The following is a 16,480-nucleotide window of genomic DNA, read 5'->3' on the forward strand; positions in this document are numbered from 1 at the left end:
TTGTGTAATATAAAAATGACTCATCTCCATTTCAGAGCAAAACAAATACCTCAAAAGTTTTATCCAGGCAAAACTTTTTCCCACAAAGTTTTCTCAGATCACACACAGGCGTTTCCTTTGAATTGTGCAGGCTGTGGAGAAAAACAACTAATACAAAGACACAGAGAAAGCACAGAGAAAAAAAAAAAAAGAATAAAAGTCTACTGTTTTTTTTTACCTTAATCAGAGGTAATTTTGTTCAGATTACACAACGCAAGAACAAGCCAACACTGTTTTTTTGTTTTTTAATTTTAATTTACACATTATCCAGTTGCATCAGCAGGATCACAGAACAAAAGAAGGGGTCATCCTTCACTAAAACTTTATTAATAATAAAATATTAAAAACCAAACAAACAATTACACCCCTTTCATTTAACAGTTTCTCCTCATTTATCTCTGCCTTCACAGTGGACTCTTGGAGTCAAGGTCAGTTCACTTGCATCTAAACAAATCCCAAACGTAACAGCAGACAACACAACATTTTTGTGTCCTCCTTTTAACTGTAAAAGGAGCTTTGGGAGACAAAAAAAAAAAAAAAAAGATGAGTCCATCAAAAACAATTTGGCTGTTATTCCAAAAAAAAAAAACAAAAAACCCAAAAAACAAAAACCAAAACAAGACAACATGAGATTTTTTTCAGTGGTTTGACGTTGCTGACACCTGGGTGTGCTTGATTTTAATTTGCCTCCCACAGGAGGGTAAAAAAAGATGGCCCGATAAATTCAGCAGGTGCAAATAAAACACATTTAGTGCAGCAGATCCAACATCGGCATGAGATGACTTTTTGCAGTAGTTTGAGAAAAAAAAAAACCCAAAACAAACCCCAGCTTATTTCGCACAGAGTACAAGCTGAACTGAATCAATGATGTACCCTTTTAACATTCAACAACGAACATAGAAAAGTGTGCCTCCAGATGAGGACTTACATGTGTCAGTTTCACATTCTGCATGCAAAGCAATCACACTGTGAGATGATACATCGGGGAGAGTCGTTCTGCTAGTTTGTCTGTCGGTACGGTCCAGCCAAGAAACACCTCAGATTACTGCTGATGAACAAACAAAGCCTTCCTGCTGGGCCCCGTTTGTGGTTTATTTCTGGTAATCTGCTCAAAGCGTACGTAAACATCCTTCAGATTAACCTCCTGCTTATGTCCTGTCCGTGGGAAGAAATAATTTGTTTTCGGGATTTAGTACAGTTTTATCTCCGATTGGATGTGCAACTCACTCGTATACTTAAAGTAAGTTTGCATTAGAAAATAGAAAACATATTTTACCTTTTCAAAGATTTTCCTCACATCCGAGTCAGCTTGAAATGTGCATCTCTCGGCCAACTTTAACACTCCATCAACTTTAAGATATCTTAACTTTACAACCATTAGAGTACAAAAACTTAATGTTTGTGTATACCTAATAATGACACTGTTCAAAAAACACAGAGTTGACTATAATTAAAAAATGAAAACTCTGGAAGAAATAAACTGATTTAACTGTTTTACCCTTGCAAAAAAAATGTTTTTGCACAGCACAGGGCCTGTGGATTTTTACTCCAACTCCATAACATCAAAATCTCTTTAAAAGAAGATATTTTAATGGTATCCATCTGAAGAGGATGGATACCATTAAATCCAGAAAAATGATATTGTGACTTGTGGCTTTTTGATGGATTTAAACATTCAGTTTGTTAAAAAATGAGCAGTAAAAAGGCATGCTTGTCCAAGTGTGCAGCCAGTCTGCAAAATTTAGAGCTGCTTGCATCATGGAGATGAGTGTAAAGCATGGAGAATTACATTACTGATGGACATTCTTCCTACATATTCAGTACCGCAAAGTCCTGCATTTATGGCTGAACCTCCCAACTTCCAACCGTCACATACGAACCTCTCCCTTTTTTTAAACCAACAAGAGACAAAGTGAGACAGCAGACATTAAAATCAAAGTGCATCCACGTCTAATCACAGCCAAAAGGTTGTTTGTAAAAACAGTAACAAAAACTCTGTGGTCTTCAGGGTTGAAGCAGTCGTCACATTACCAAAGGTGATGAGGAAGCAGCGGTCTGTCCTTCAATCTCCTGTTCTTCATCTTTCTCCCAACCGCCTTCCTCACTGAGACCACCTTTGTTACAGTTGTGTACTCCAGTTATTTAATCCACAGAGAAGCCTTGAGAATAAAACCTTACAACACTGTGACTCTTCTGTGGGTTCATAAAAACATTAAAAAAAAAAAAAAAAAAAAAAAAAAAAAAGAAGCATAGAAACTGCTCTGAGGAAACATCTTTTGGCACAGCAGCCACAGAAATCCACACATACACCTGACATACAAACATGCAGCCGATTGTATCAGGTTGTACCAGAGCTGCAATCTGTCGCTCTTCATGCACATAAATTATTTAAAATATTTTCTGAGGTGGTTTCTCCGAGCCGTTGGCAGCTCAGATCAGTTTTGGTTGTTGGTTGGTTGTCTTTTTTTTTTTTTCCCCTCTCCGTCATGCTTCAGATGAACAGAAACAATCAGAGCAAAGTTAACCATTAATTTAAAAATGGCAGTGTTTGGTAGCATCAGGTCGACCTGAAACGGCGTGAATACAACGTGTTTGTACATGCGTGTCTACAAGAGGCAAGGTGTGAGCGTGCCAGGTGGCTGGTTTTCGTGTCATTGAAGCAGTTTTGTTTTTCTTCATCTTAAAAAGTCACTCGAGCTACTTCCTCTCACACAGTCTCCCAACCTTTGTAAGCCAGCAGCAGGAGAGGGGCAGCACTACATTCTTTATGTCTCTGTGTTAAATAACAGGGGTCTAATTAATATTTTATATCATTCAAAACACAGTGCTCACCCCTGGTTTGCAGTGTAATGGCAGCTTCTTTTTCACGTCGTTCTGGCTCAGTGTGGGTGCAGGGAAGCTTCAGTATCGTGGTGTTTTTTCTGTGACAGTGGGACCACACGATCCCAACATCTCCTCCTTTCTCCCTCTTCCTAACTCGGGTATCTCCCAGTCTGTCTTCACGAGAAGTGTGAGGTTTTTGTGTTGAAGACCAATGAAGGGGAAAGAGGAGGCGTGAAGGGGAAGAGCTGTGTGAGGGCAGCTGTGAGCTCCCCCCTCCTCTCTTGCTATAGCCGCTCCTCTCTCTGCTTCTTGGCCCTCACCGGCCCCTGGCCATTCCTCAGGGAGCCATTCTGAGGCCTCAGAAGCTGCCCGCGCTCCTGATCCGTCCACGGGATCCCGCCCTGCCCTTCGTCACTGTCCAGGTCAGAGTCCGAGTGCATGAGGGCAGAGGAAGTGGGAGCGGGAACAGGCTTCAGGCGTGCTGAACGAGAAAGAGGAGAACAGAAGCGAAAGAAACAGTGTGATGGAGCCGTCCTAAACATCGACTATGCAGAAAATTTAACTCAGTCTTTGAAACATCAATTTTTCTGTATTGTGGCTAAAATAGAAACATTGGCTAAACATTTACATCAGTCTTAACTTATCAAAAGAAATCTTTACAGAAAGAAAAAGTCGAGTTTTACCATTTGTTAACACCTTCACTGTTTATTTGGGCAGTTATTTTTGAAGAGCATTGGGTAAATTAACTGTAAATATGACTAACCTAACAACATTCACACTCATCATTTGAAAAAAAAGAAGTTTTGCTAAAGTGTTTAGCTCATGCTGCAATTTGCCACAAAGGCCGAAAGCATCGACTCGGGTCAACTTGCGGGCCTTTGCTCTGCATATTCCCTCGCTTTCATGTCTATATACTTTCCTAATCTAATCTAATAAAGGAAAAAAAATGGCCCAAACAAATAATCTTAGAAAAATACACAAAAGAAAAACCGTAGCTGTGCATGCAATCTTATTACAAAGTAAGGAAGTACTGGTATCGTTGTTATCTCTGTAAAATTTGATTCAAGATGTTCAAGTTCCAGTCAAAATACAGAAGCAGCAGAATTTACTCTCTGCCTGTTTCTGTGAGTGTTAACAGGCTAAATGCAGGCGGTGGTGTGAGTTTACGTGAACACGTCCATCTTACCAGCTCTTGGCAGTTGCAGCTCCAAACAGTCCTGATCGTCAGCTTCTAGCATTTTGTATCGACTTTTACTCCTGCGCACTTTGCTCTTACGCCTTACAGGAAAATAAACACACAGGGAATGAATGACCATTACCCCCATAAAGTTATTTAACAATAACCCTGACAGAATATTAAAAAAGAATTTAGGTAACAAACTCACCTGTTGCAGCAACAAACTATCCCCCATACAAATGTTGCCGCAGCAACCACAATCATAAAGGATGCTATCGTCACATAGAGCACGCTCCACTCTGAAAACAGAAAAAATGATGTGGTAAAAAGTGTGTAATATTAAAACAGCTCTAAAATAATGCAAGGCAGCTTCGACGACAAAGTCACAAAAGACTCGCCGTGCGTCCCTGAATACAGCGACAGAGATTATTCTGATTCTTATAAACAGAATTAAAATAATAATCTGCTGAGTCAGATTTTCACAACAATAAAATTGATTATTTATTGATTTTGGTTTATCGACTCTATATTTTACTGTAATGCCTCCCTTCTTACCACAGTTGCTCTCTGCGTCTCCGAACTGAGCTCTGATAAAATTCTCCATCCAGAAAGGGTGACAGACGCAGCGCCGCGTGAATGAGTCACACTCGCCGTGGCCGGAGCAGTTCAGCTGGCAGACTGAGGAGGGAGAGCGACAGCAATGTTCAATAAACCGTCAGAGCTTTAAAACTTGGTAAACAGCAGATTTAAAGTGCTAAAGAAATACTTATATGACTTAGAAATAGCTAGGAAATCTAAAACTTTGACCTTGCATCATTAACCGAGCCAAAGACTGCAGACTACGCGAGCATGACTGAATAATAACAGTCTGATTTTTATGGTTTATGGCATTAAACAGTGTTCAAAAGTTCAGTTTGTCTGTAGGTGGATTACTCAAAAACATAACCCTGTGAGGACTGAGTCATTTTCTGTGATCAATACACCATGTTTTACACTCTGTGTACACTTTAATGTCAAGGAAAATTTTTACTGTTATTTTTGCTACATTTAGTAAGTTTATTTTCATTCTAATTTATTTTATTTTATTTGTTTTAGTGCATTTGTTTTACCTTATAGAGCCATTTAGTTATTTATATTCAATTATTTACTTTTTGATCAATCTTATTTGAATTTTTTGTTTAAATTCTGTTTAATGGAGCTCTTTAATCTTTCCGTTTGATCAAACTGAGCTTTTTTGTTATATTCTGTTTTATTGAGCTACATTAGTTTTTTTTTACAGACTGTGTTTATCATTTTAGCTGCTGTAAAAGTAATTTCCATACTTTTGGGATAAATCAAATTGATCTGATATGAAGCCTTATTTTAACCTTTTGCTGACAAAATTTGTGATTTTAGGCTTTTTGGAAATCAAAGACAAGAATAGATATTTTAAGAATAGACATTGTAACCGACTCCCATCAAAATACTTTTTCTAATAACGACCCCCCAAAACATAAGATTATGGGTCAGGGTTACATCTAGTCTTCAATGATGAATCCGGTGAGATTTATTCTTCTGCATTAAATCTATGCTGTATGTACATCATAAAAACAGCATGTAACGACTGATCGGTTTAGTCAGTTGACAGCTAATGAAAGAAAATTCATCAACTTAAAGAGAGAAACCTCCCCACAGCTACAATTTGGTGACAAAGCTGTAGAGCTATTCAGGCACAGGAACAAATACATCAACATCAACCACTAATGTAGACTCTACACAGACGTATAGACACAGAAGTGTAAATTATGCTAAGGAAGGATCAGCTTTGATATTTTAGCCGAAGTGAGGACTGGCCCATCTTAGCAGTCATTCATTTTAGGAGTCAATGCAGATCAAAATATGGATCCGGGAATTTTTAGGAGGAATCTAATAATAGGACAAATATTTACATTTTTGCACTGTATCTTAAAAACAAAACAAAACTGGGAGACATCGTCTTGATGATTTCAAGAACTTATCAGAAATTAATCAATGCAACTGTGACCTTGAATGTCCAAAAACCAAGGCTTTTAGAGTCTGCTGTAACATAGAAGCATCAAACCTCTTTTTTTCCCTTTCCTTGTTTCGTAACGTTTATGTGGTACTCACTGACTGTATCCACTCGTCGGGCCTTAAAGATGAGGAAGTCATTCTTCTGTTTACGCAGTTTGTTGCGCAGGCCGAGTGCAACATTACGGCCCGTCAGCGGAGGGCGCCCTGGGCCGCCGGACACCAGGAAGACCAAACGAGTACTGAGCATGGAGGAAGTGGGTGGAAAACAAACAAACAAACTGTCAAAGGATAATTCCAGCTCTTGGTTTCATGACTTTCATCATCAGGTTTGCACACTTGTCTAAAATCTGGAGACAAAGTCACCTGTGCTCATTAAACGCACTGATCTCTCGCACAATGATGTCGCTGTCGAGCACACCCAGTAAAACCCCAACCTGTCGCAGCAGCATGTCGCGCTGACGTTGGGACACCTGCGATACGGAGACCTCCAACACCAGTTCCACCAGGTCCCGCTCCCGCACGTCTGATGGATAGACGGGAAAAAAAGGGAAGAGGGAGGACACATAAGGTGACAGTGAGACGAAAAAAGTGACATGAGGAAAACGGGCAGATTGCAGGATCCATCTGACTCCCTGAAATCTGGGAGAGAGTCCAGAGCGCCAAGTGACGGATTAGTTTCTGGCCGAGTGTGTGTCTGTGCACCGTATGCTGTGCTGACCTGCTCAACCTTCTGCTGCTGGTTGTTGAGGCTCCTGCTGTGTGGAAATCATTTGTATGCACAGAGTCGTTTGAAGAAAAAATAAACCATGCAGCAGTTGTGTTTCAATATATTTTTCCACAATGTCTTTTAATGATCACAAGAATTTATTTTCCCCTCGTTTGAATCTTTATCTGGCTACAAAATAAAAGCCTGAATAGAAACCACATGTCTTTTATTGGGACACTGCACCACAAAAAAACTGATCACCGGAAAATAATCAGCAGTTTTATTAGGGTTTCAGTGCATCAGTATCAAGTTACGTTGCTACACTATACAAATAAATATATCGTTTTTCCCCAAACCGGGAAGTTTTAAAATATTTTAAATGTTTAAGCTTTTACACTTGAACAACTTCAACATCCTTCACTCTAACACTATAAATGGTTAATACCTAGATATCCACTCCTGGTAAAACAGTTAAATCAGTATGAAATAAACCAGACAAACTGTATGCAGTAAATGTCGAGAGACAAATGCATAGGTTGTTTAGTCAGTGGAAAAAGATTAAAACGTTTTAGGAAGGGGTCAGAGTGGCATATAAGAAGATTATTTCAAAAGAAATTTCACTTCATTCAAAGCATTTTCTACTTGGTTTGGATCCGGAAGGTCAAAGTTGTGATAAAACACTGATGAACCTCCTTTTTTGTCTACACAAGTAGCTTATAGGATTGTTTTTGGATTAAAAAAAGTAAACCAAATGATACAGTCTGGATAAGAGAGAAGTGGTGTTTTTGGTTGATATGAATCCGTTTCCATATAATTTTGATATAATTTTTTCCTTTCATCATAGGAAAAAAAATCACCATCACTGTGTGAATATTTTAACAATTGGCTGTTTAACTTATTAAAGTCTAAAATGGATTGACTGCCCGTCCATCTATCCAGCAGCCTTCTGTTTATTCAGTTAGCACAGGCTCCTTGACTCAACTATATGTGGACCAATGACATGTAGTCAACACCTGAGCCCATTTTGAGACGTTTTTGAATGTTGATGTGTTTTCTGAACTGTTTTTGAGACTGTGTATTCTCTTTAGTTGAACATAAGGAGTAATTTTTATATGAAATAAAGAAACATATTGTTAAAAATAATGAGTATATCTTGGGGATTTGTGTTCATATGCATGTTTTTGTCGGTCTGCTTACCTGGTTTGACCTCCACTGTGCCCCTCCCCTTGCTGCTTTGTCCTTTGCTGTCAGTTACAGTCAGGATGAAGCTGTATTTGCCCTCCACCAGGTTTCCAAGAAACAGCACTGCCTGGTGGTCGGAGCTGTTCAGCACATCCTATTAAACAAAACAAAACAAAACAAAAAAACAATACATTTTTATTTATTTATAAATCTCATGGTCCCTGCAATAAACTAAACCAGAACTAAGATCAGTTAAAGGCCTGATTATAAAGGTCCGTCTCACCCCAGCAGCAGGACTGGTGTCTTCTCTGGTCCACAGGTAGCTGAGTCCACCTTTGTCATCAGTGGACTGAGATCCATCCAAAGTGGCGGTCCTGACAGGCAAAGAGATGGGTGGACTTGACACAACACGAGCTACTGGCGGTTGGTCCTTTTCTGGAGAAAAAACATTAAAATTTCATAAACTTCTTTACAATGTGTCTTTGTTAGAGCCCCCTGCTGGTCACCCTTGATAATCTGGTACATGCGCTACAGTATTTTAGAGAGAATACACCACACAGTTTAAATAGATTAGATAATATGTGCTGTAGATTGATGTCATTTAGGTACCGATCCCACACTTTCAAAGACACAGGATACATCTTTTTTGTAACCCCTACAGTTTGTCTGAAAGCACCACACAAACAAAAACAGCATCTCAATAACACAATCATGCTTTTTCTCATTCAAACGGAGGCACATTCAGATCACTCAGATCTACAGGAGACCTTATATCTTCTCCCTCTAAATACTCAGAGAATCAAAAGCTTATATGCAACTACACCACTTCACTGCACGTTTATAGCCAGACCATTTTCACATGTTTAAGATTGTTGTGCAGCTGTCACTCCCTCTGGACTGTTTCCCATTAATAGCACAGTCTTTTGTTTATACAATATAACAGGATGAGCTCACAGAGGGCTTGTTCTCATTGTTCTAGCGCATAGATCGGCACATTATTTGGTTTAAACTGCTGATGATTTGGTTTGATGTGGTATATTTCAGTTCTTCAGCTATAGGATTGGATTTTACTGCAACACATCCATGAGGTCAAACCTGCTTGTCACAGGTCTGTTCATTGTAAACAAGATCAAGAATTACCAGAATTGTTTAACGGAAATCAGCCCAACCTTGGTTGTGCAAATATTGCACAACCAAGGTTGGGGGAAGGGTGGGGACCAGTTCCATTTTGTGCACTGATGACAGGAAAAACTGCTGAATATTGAGTCATTATTAGAGTTAGCGCATAAGTCAAGAGGGAGTAACTGACAAAAGTAACTCATCATTTAGTTTCCTACTATTGTTTTCCAAGCAATGGATGAATGAATGAATGAGTGTGTCACATTTGTGCTGCTTTTAACCTTTAATCTGAATATCCTCCCCCCTCTTTGTTGCTTCCTCCACTCATTACTCCACCCGATTATGGTTTCCAGTACTGATATTTATACTCTGGTCAGGGATAATGGGAGTGCACAATAATCTCCAGCTTTCCTAATCAAATTCTCTTATGGGTTCAAAGATCTGAACAAAATCCAGATTAGCGTCACTCCATACCACACCCACACACTTTGATCTGGGATTATTTAAAAAAATGTACAGAGAACAGGCCTCTGAATGGCACCTAAGGTAATAGTTGGACAACACTCCTACGTTTGAAGGACCAATAAGCATTCTAAGATAATGCTTATAAACAGATTGCTCCTAATTTTAGCAATATTGGACAATCATTCTTGTAATTCCATTTTAATCAGGCTGTTCTAAACAGAAAGCCTTCAGCAGATCCAAAAGGCTACACTGAGAGCTGGATAGGGACTAGAAAGAGAGAGATCATATTTATCCCATATTGGGTAACCAACTGGCCCTACAGAAGATCTCTTCCTGTTAAAAGGGAGTTCTTCCTTTCTGCTGTTACCAAGTGCTGTTCCAAGGGGACTAACTGATTGTTTTCTCTCCAGCACTGTAGGCTCTTTATCTTCCAATATAGAAAGACTTGATGTTGGGAATTCATTATATGCATGGATGGATAACTTATTTATCCCCAAGGAGAAAATCAAATATCCAGCAGGTCATTAGAAAAAAGAAATCCCCCACTTGGTGCTGTATAAATGACATTAAACTAAAAAAGTTTAAAATTCAATATAAAGCTAAGGCATTTGATGCAATAAGGCATGTATTAGCACAAATACTTTAAATACCACACTAGAGTGAATTAGTTTATATTTATATCGATCTCTGTGTGTATGTGCATGCATTAAACCATACGTTTGTCTACATATCTGAGTGTGTTTATGTTATTCCAGATAATAACTGTGCTCTTGCTTCTGTAATTACAATGTAAATTTCAAAACATCCGTAATACTCAGCTGTCTGACTTTGGCCTAAAGCAGCTATTTTGCTTAAAGGAAAAGTCTTATTCCACACCCACACAAACACACAACTCCGTACCTTCCTTAACGATGACCGTGACAGTGTCGCTGCTCTCCAGCTTCCTGTCATCAGTTACTGTCAGGGTAAACTCATATGTGCCGACCTTGAGACCTGTCACCGTGGCAACGGCGCTGTCTGCATTTTCAATCTTCACACCATCGGGACCACTGGTAGAGGAACAGACGGACCAAAAAAAAAAAAAAAGATCGAAACATGAAGGGAGGGACAAGGGGAATTAAAGAGGATGTAGAAATGTTAGTGACAGCGACTGAAACCTGCGAATTCAAGTGTTTTATATTATAAATTTCTCAGTAACTATGATTGAGGTATCACGTAAACTATCATTCTAGACTTTAACAACAAAAAATACAAACTGCATTAATCCATATTTATCTGACCTGGTCTTTGTCCAGTGATAGGTGGCTATCTTCTGGTCATCGTGGCTCTTATTGCCATACAGTGTGGTGTGATCCATGGGCAGCGTCAGCTCTTTCTCAGGTCCTGCATCTGCTACTGGTGGTTTATTATTTTCTGAATGAAATGTGAAAATGACACACACAACTCCATTATTTGGACCACACTAAATTACAGTATAGAAGGACAGATTCAATATTAGTGTTTGGATCATCTTGACTGGGCAAGGCCTCAACGGGTCAACCCATTCTATTTAAATCTATGTTGTTCCACGTTTACAATGCATCTGTAGCAGTGCTTTGGTTATTTTGCAAATGTGTAAATTGTTTCTTTCCCTTAGACAGAAAAATAGTTTGTTGACTTAACATTGATCCCCAAAGCGAATTTATTTAAACCAGTAGTGTTATATGAAAAATTTTAGTTTGTTTTGAATTTGAAAAGTAAGAGTTGGGGGAACATTTTGCAGCTCATTAGGTTAATTGGCTAAAAGGTACATCTACAAACTGTGAAACTTCAATAATCTTTCTCAACATAAATTTGCAAAGACTGCAAAAATATCTAATGTATTACAAAATATGATCAAAAGTGTGGGATCTATCTATCTATCTATCTATTTATAATTCTGTGATCTTTGAACCTTCAGTGCTGCATCAAAAACAGACATGATTATGTCATGAAATCACTGCATGGGCTTAGGAAGACTTGGAGAAACCATCGTCTGCCAGGTCAAAGGTTGCAGATTAAAGGTCTGTAATGCAAAGAAGAAGCCACATGTGAGCATGAGCCAGAAATGCTGCTGTCATCTCTAGACCAAAGCTCATTTAAAATGGACTGAGGCAAAGTAGAAAACTATTCTGCGGTCAGATGGACTAAAGAGGAACGTTATCAACCCTCTTTTCAAAAGTCTGGTGGTATGGAGGTGTATCAGTGCCAATGGAATTGGTAGCTTGCACATCTGTGAAGGCACCATCAAGATATGCTGAAAGTCCCCAAATGTTCACAGACTCTTAATAGAAGAGAGGCAATACATTTAAACAAAGACACAATTTTGTTTTTAGATGTTTTACCTAAATCAAATTTGAGAAAAAAAAAATTGTTTTAAACATTTTCTCAGTTTAAACATTTTATGTGTTTTCTATGTTCTATTGTGACAACGGTCTGGTTTTATGAGATTTGCAAATGATTCAATTTTGTTTTTATTTACATTTTGCACAGACTCCCGACTCTTTCCAAATTGAGGTTGTAGAAGATGGAAATCCAAATCAGAAAACTGAAGGCTTTGTATCAAAGTGCTTTGTATCTGCAGTCTCTCTAATGACCAGAAGAGTCTGGTTCCATTGGTTACAAAAAGAAGTCCAGTTGTATATAATGAGACTATGAGAAAACAGCTTTGGTCTTCTTTGCTCTGTGACCTCGGTAAATGATTTCCTGATAACATCAGGGGCTTGCGCTAAAGTTTCAAGCCTTACTGCATAAAACTATACGTTAATTGTTAAAACATGATCTCATTACAGAAAAAAATATATTTACCTAGTAACTGACTAGGTCTTGATTTCAAAAAGTTAAGCTGACTATGGCCCAAACCCTGAGCTTAAAGATTCAAAATGGGACCTTGTTATCCGCTGTGTGACATCATGGTAAGCATGGCCACCTTTTATATACACTCTTACATGCTGGTTGTCAATAGCTGGTTTTCCTCTGATCTTAGAAGAGCTGAGGAAAAACAACCTATGCGAGCTACTAAAGCACAGAGCTACAATTACTGTCCGAAAAACCTGGATTGGGGAGCAGGCCTCCTCAAACTAGGAAGCTCTGGGCATTCAGGGGGGTCAATACTAAAATTTTCAGCGATTTGGAGAGACCGACCAGTATTTCAAGCCGAGCTAGCTTGAGACGAAAGAAAACCCAATATTTGTATAACACAGCTAATGTAATAACATCACTGTAACGAAAACCCTTCTATGATATAAAGGACCAGTGTCTTTCTGACAGTAACTAAAGCACAGCAGTTATGTTCTGAAGTACCTGGAATTAGATTCTGACTAATAACATCGTCATATCTTTCAGGTGCGATGACTCACAAGATAGCCTCGGTCTAAACCTAGCAGACCTTGTTGTTGTGTGTTCACATTCGAGGTCCAACATAAAACAGTACATTTCCAGTCTACAAAGTGCTTATCACCTTGAGTGCACTCTGCTCCCTCATATGATTACCCTTCACTGTTTGCTAAACAGGAGCAGTTTAAGTGCCGACATTCTCCTCACACATCATGAAAGGTCACAAATTAATGGCGACTTACACACTGTGGCTCAATTTGCTCTTTGATGTGTAAATTTGGGAGAGACAAAGGGCGAGCAAGAAGCCACACAGGGTACACTGTGTTCAGATACGGCATCTCTTAAATGTCAAGTTAAAGAGATTTATTCGCTCCATATGGTGAACAATAGCTCAGAGCTGAATAAACACTGAAAAATCCTGAGCTAATGTGTGACATCTGTGATGGCTGGGAAGTGATACCTGCTGAGGTGGCATGAACTCTCCAGCTGTTTACCTGGCTGCACGATGACGGTGACCTGAGAAGTGTCCTGCTGTCCAGCTGAGTCCGTCACAGTCAGCTGGAAGGTGTAGTCTCCCTCTTGCATTGCTGACAACTGTAGGATGGGTGTCCGTACACCCTGAAAAGCACAGTATATGCCACTGTTAGCTACGATGATCTTATCCACAGAAAAATAACCCAAAATATGTGTATTGTACCTGCATCTCCACCACTTTGTCTTTGCTCTCTGGGCTGAGGGACCACTCATAGGACAGGGAATCGTGGTCGTCGGTGCTTTGGTTGCCATACAGAGTGATGGAGTTGCGTGGTAACTGGATGACCTGGAAGAAGCAAGAGGAAAGTTATTAGGATTGCCGCAGTTTGGCATAAATAACTTACTTGATTTTCATGTGATAGCAGCACCTGCAGGTTGGGGCATCATACAACAGAGAGGACAAACCTGGTTTGGGCCGGCGTTGGCCACAGGTCGATAGTCCTTGGCTTTGTTAACGGAGAGAGTGGCCTGTGTCGAGTTTGTAGCTCCGTCCGAGTCAGTTACTGTCAAACTGATACAAAAGGAAGATGGAGATGCATTTATGGGACAACCATAGACATGTGTGCTGCAGAAATTAAAATCTTTTTGCCAAAATTTCATAGAAGATGCTTCGTTTTGCATTTCTTTTCTGATTCATCTTGACTTTTCTGCCAGGAAAACATAATTTATCATAAATAAATAACAACGTTGTTTGAAGACTTTCAGCCCTTATTCAAGCTTTATTTGAAATAGCACACATATAAACCTACAAATTTATGATGTCAACCCAGATAAGCCAAGCAGTGAAATGATGGACGTTAACTCAGAACCAGCACATCACTATTTTGGGGTTGTTGTTTTAGCTTTTAGGTCAATTACACAGCAAGTATTTAGTGTTTATTCTTTGCTTTTTGAACTATATTTTAAAAAAAATATCACAATCTGTAATATGCTACTCAAATATAAACCCAAATAAATAGCAATTTAACAAAACTGACCTGAGAGGTTATACTTATTGGTCGCATCATGTTTAACCTTCCCACTGTATAAATTTAGAAGACACAGAGATTTCTAGCTCCATCACTTCCTCCCATATTAAACACCCATGTAGTTATTTTTTTAGTCTTAGCTGCAAATCCTCCTCTTTTTCTATATTACTACTACTGACTTCCATAACTTAAAAGCTGTGCTCCGGGTCTTTATTTATTAATTTGTTTTAAAGAAAGTTCACTGTTATTATTTGCTGCTGCCAGCATATCAAAAGAAGAACACTTTGTCAAATAAATCATAAAATCTGAAAATGATCCAGATGGAGGCACTTCAAAAATACGAGTAGGTTATGAAGACACGCACTTGCGCACATAATGAGGCCATATTAGAGAAACTAAAATGCACTTGTTAAGCTGAGTACCAAAGAATCAATCAGATATTTTCAAAAGGGACTGTTTTTTCTGTTATTTATTTAACAAGGAGAGAATTTTCTTTTTCTTTTTTATGTCCATGCTAAATAAAAGAACATCACAAAAAAAGATTTCCTTTAGTTGCCCAGTGTATTTAGAGATGTGCTACAGTATCCAAATGTTTTCACATCAAACTAGGGATTTTCCTGTTTACTTCCTGTTTAACAGGAAGTTTTTTTTAGCAAAACAGGTGTGCGTTTTCAGGCTTCACAACTAATCTCGCTGAGATAAGTGTGGTTTCTGTTTACCTAAATGTGTAGTTCCCAGGCACAAGGCTGGTGAGGGTGAGTACAGGGGTGTCAGCAGAGACCTTCTCCTCCCTCAGAGGACCTTTGACCTCTTCCCAGTGCCACGCCACCACCTTGTCATCATCAGTGCTCTCTGTAAAGGGAAGACAAGGATTTGGTTTTCCTTTCTTTAACTGGTGCTAAATGACTGTGTGTGTATACCATGTGGGAGACTCACGGCTGCCGTCTATCACCGTAGAGCTGGTTGGCAAGGAGATCTCCTGGAACTTTGGGGAAACTACGGCAACAGGAGGCTTGTTTACCCGTGGTTCTGTCAGGTGGAAAACAAGGAATTAACTCGCTTACTGAGCTGCACATTAGGCATTAGTGACTGAGGCAGTAAGAACAGGTTAGAGGATACCCTGGCAAATACAGAAATACAACCATGTGTGGGAGAAAAGCCGGGCTGTCTTCCAGCAATAAGGGTTTTTTTTCCCCTAAAAGTGGTTAATGAGTGCTTTTTAGCGGGCAATTGTATTAATTCAAGGGGGGGGGGGGGGGGGGGGGGGGGGGGGGGGGAGAGACCAGTACATTCAAAACACTGCAGAAGATTAACCACCTTACATGACTGCTTAGCTTCATTAGATGCAACATACAGATCATTACAACTGCAAATCTTTATAAAAGAAACAAACACAATGAACATTTATGGATACGAATTAAAATAAACTAAACAGGTTACATTAAAATAGTCCTGGTATAATTCAAAAGCACATGTAATTTGCAAATCAAATATGGCTATGTAAAGCAGCATCAACATTATAATCTTACATACACGAACAGTCATTTACATCTCTCACACCAGTGTTTTTCCACCAAGTCCTGATGTCCACTTTTGCAAAATGAAGCGAATGCAGATGTGCAAAAGCTCCACTGGACCCACTAGACCCAAACATGTGCTGTGGCACAGGTAATCAGTGCACACACCCTGGTCATCCACATTAAGACATGGTTCATCAGACTAATCCACCTCCTTCCATTGCTTAAAGTCCAGTTCCAATGCTCAAATGTCTCATATTTTTGGGGCTTTCAGTGATGGACAGGGGTCTGCATAGGAACCCTGACTGGTCTGAAGCTATGCAGGCACATAAATCTGCTCTGCACAGGTTATTCTGACACCTTTCTATCAGAACCATATAGATATTGACCACTGCAGACCGGGAAGACCCAGGAAGAGCTGCCATTTTGGAGATGCTCTGATACTTGTCAAACTCTCACAAATTATTACACTTTCCATTTTTTCCTGCTTCTAACTGCTCAACTTTGTATACGGTCTATGGGTTTCACACCACGAACTATCTACAGGTCACCACATGAAGGTGCG

General features: G+C 39.3%; 1 protein-coding gene across 4 annotated transcripts in view; it reads right to left on the reverse strand.

Annotated features, from left to right (window-relative positions):
* Positions 1-822: 822 nt before the first annotated feature.
* Positions 823-16,480, reverse strand: part of kiaa0319l (KIAA0319-like ortholog) — a 34,111-nt gene continuing 18,453 nt past the window's right edge. For all 4 annotated transcript variants that reach the window (XM_085149067.1, XM_085149066.1, XM_085149064.1 and 1 more), the window contains 15 exons: positions 15,335-15,427; positions 15,118-15,250; positions 13,836-13,941; positions 13,594-13,716; positions 13,391-13,514; positions 10,823-10,955; positions 10,443-10,591; positions 8,242-8,393; positions 7,974-8,112; positions 6,434-6,593; positions 6,167-6,309; positions 4,595-4,717; positions 4,248-4,338; positions 4,049-4,140; positions 823-3,343 (listed from right to left, as the gene is read on the reverse strand). In XM_085149067.1, the coding sequence (XP_085005193.1) occupies positions 3,147-3,343; positions 4,049-4,140; positions 4,248-4,338; positions 4,595-4,717; positions 6,167-6,309; positions 6,434-6,593; positions 7,974-8,112; positions 8,242-8,393; positions 10,443-10,591; positions 10,823-10,955; positions 13,391-13,514; positions 13,594-13,716; positions 13,836-13,941; positions 15,118-15,250; positions 15,335-15,427 (1,958 nt within the window). In that variant the 3' untranslated portion in view covers positions 823-3,146. The remainder of the gene's footprint in view (positions 3,344-4,048; positions 4,141-4,247; positions 4,339-4,594; positions 4,718-6,166; positions 6,310-6,433; positions 6,594-7,973; positions 8,113-8,241; positions 8,394-10,442; positions 10,592-10,822; positions 10,956-13,390; positions 13,515-13,593; positions 13,717-13,835; positions 13,942-15,117; positions 15,251-15,334; positions 15,428-16,480) is intronic.

The sequence above is a fragment of the Neolamprologus multifasciatus genome, chromosome 22 (assembly GCF_963576455.1).
Source record: "Neolamprologus multifasciatus chromosome 22, fNeoMul1.2, whole genome shotgun sequence".
NCBI lineage: Eukaryota > Metazoa > Chordata > Actinopteri > Cichliformes > Cichlidae > Neolamprologus > Neolamprologus multifasciatus.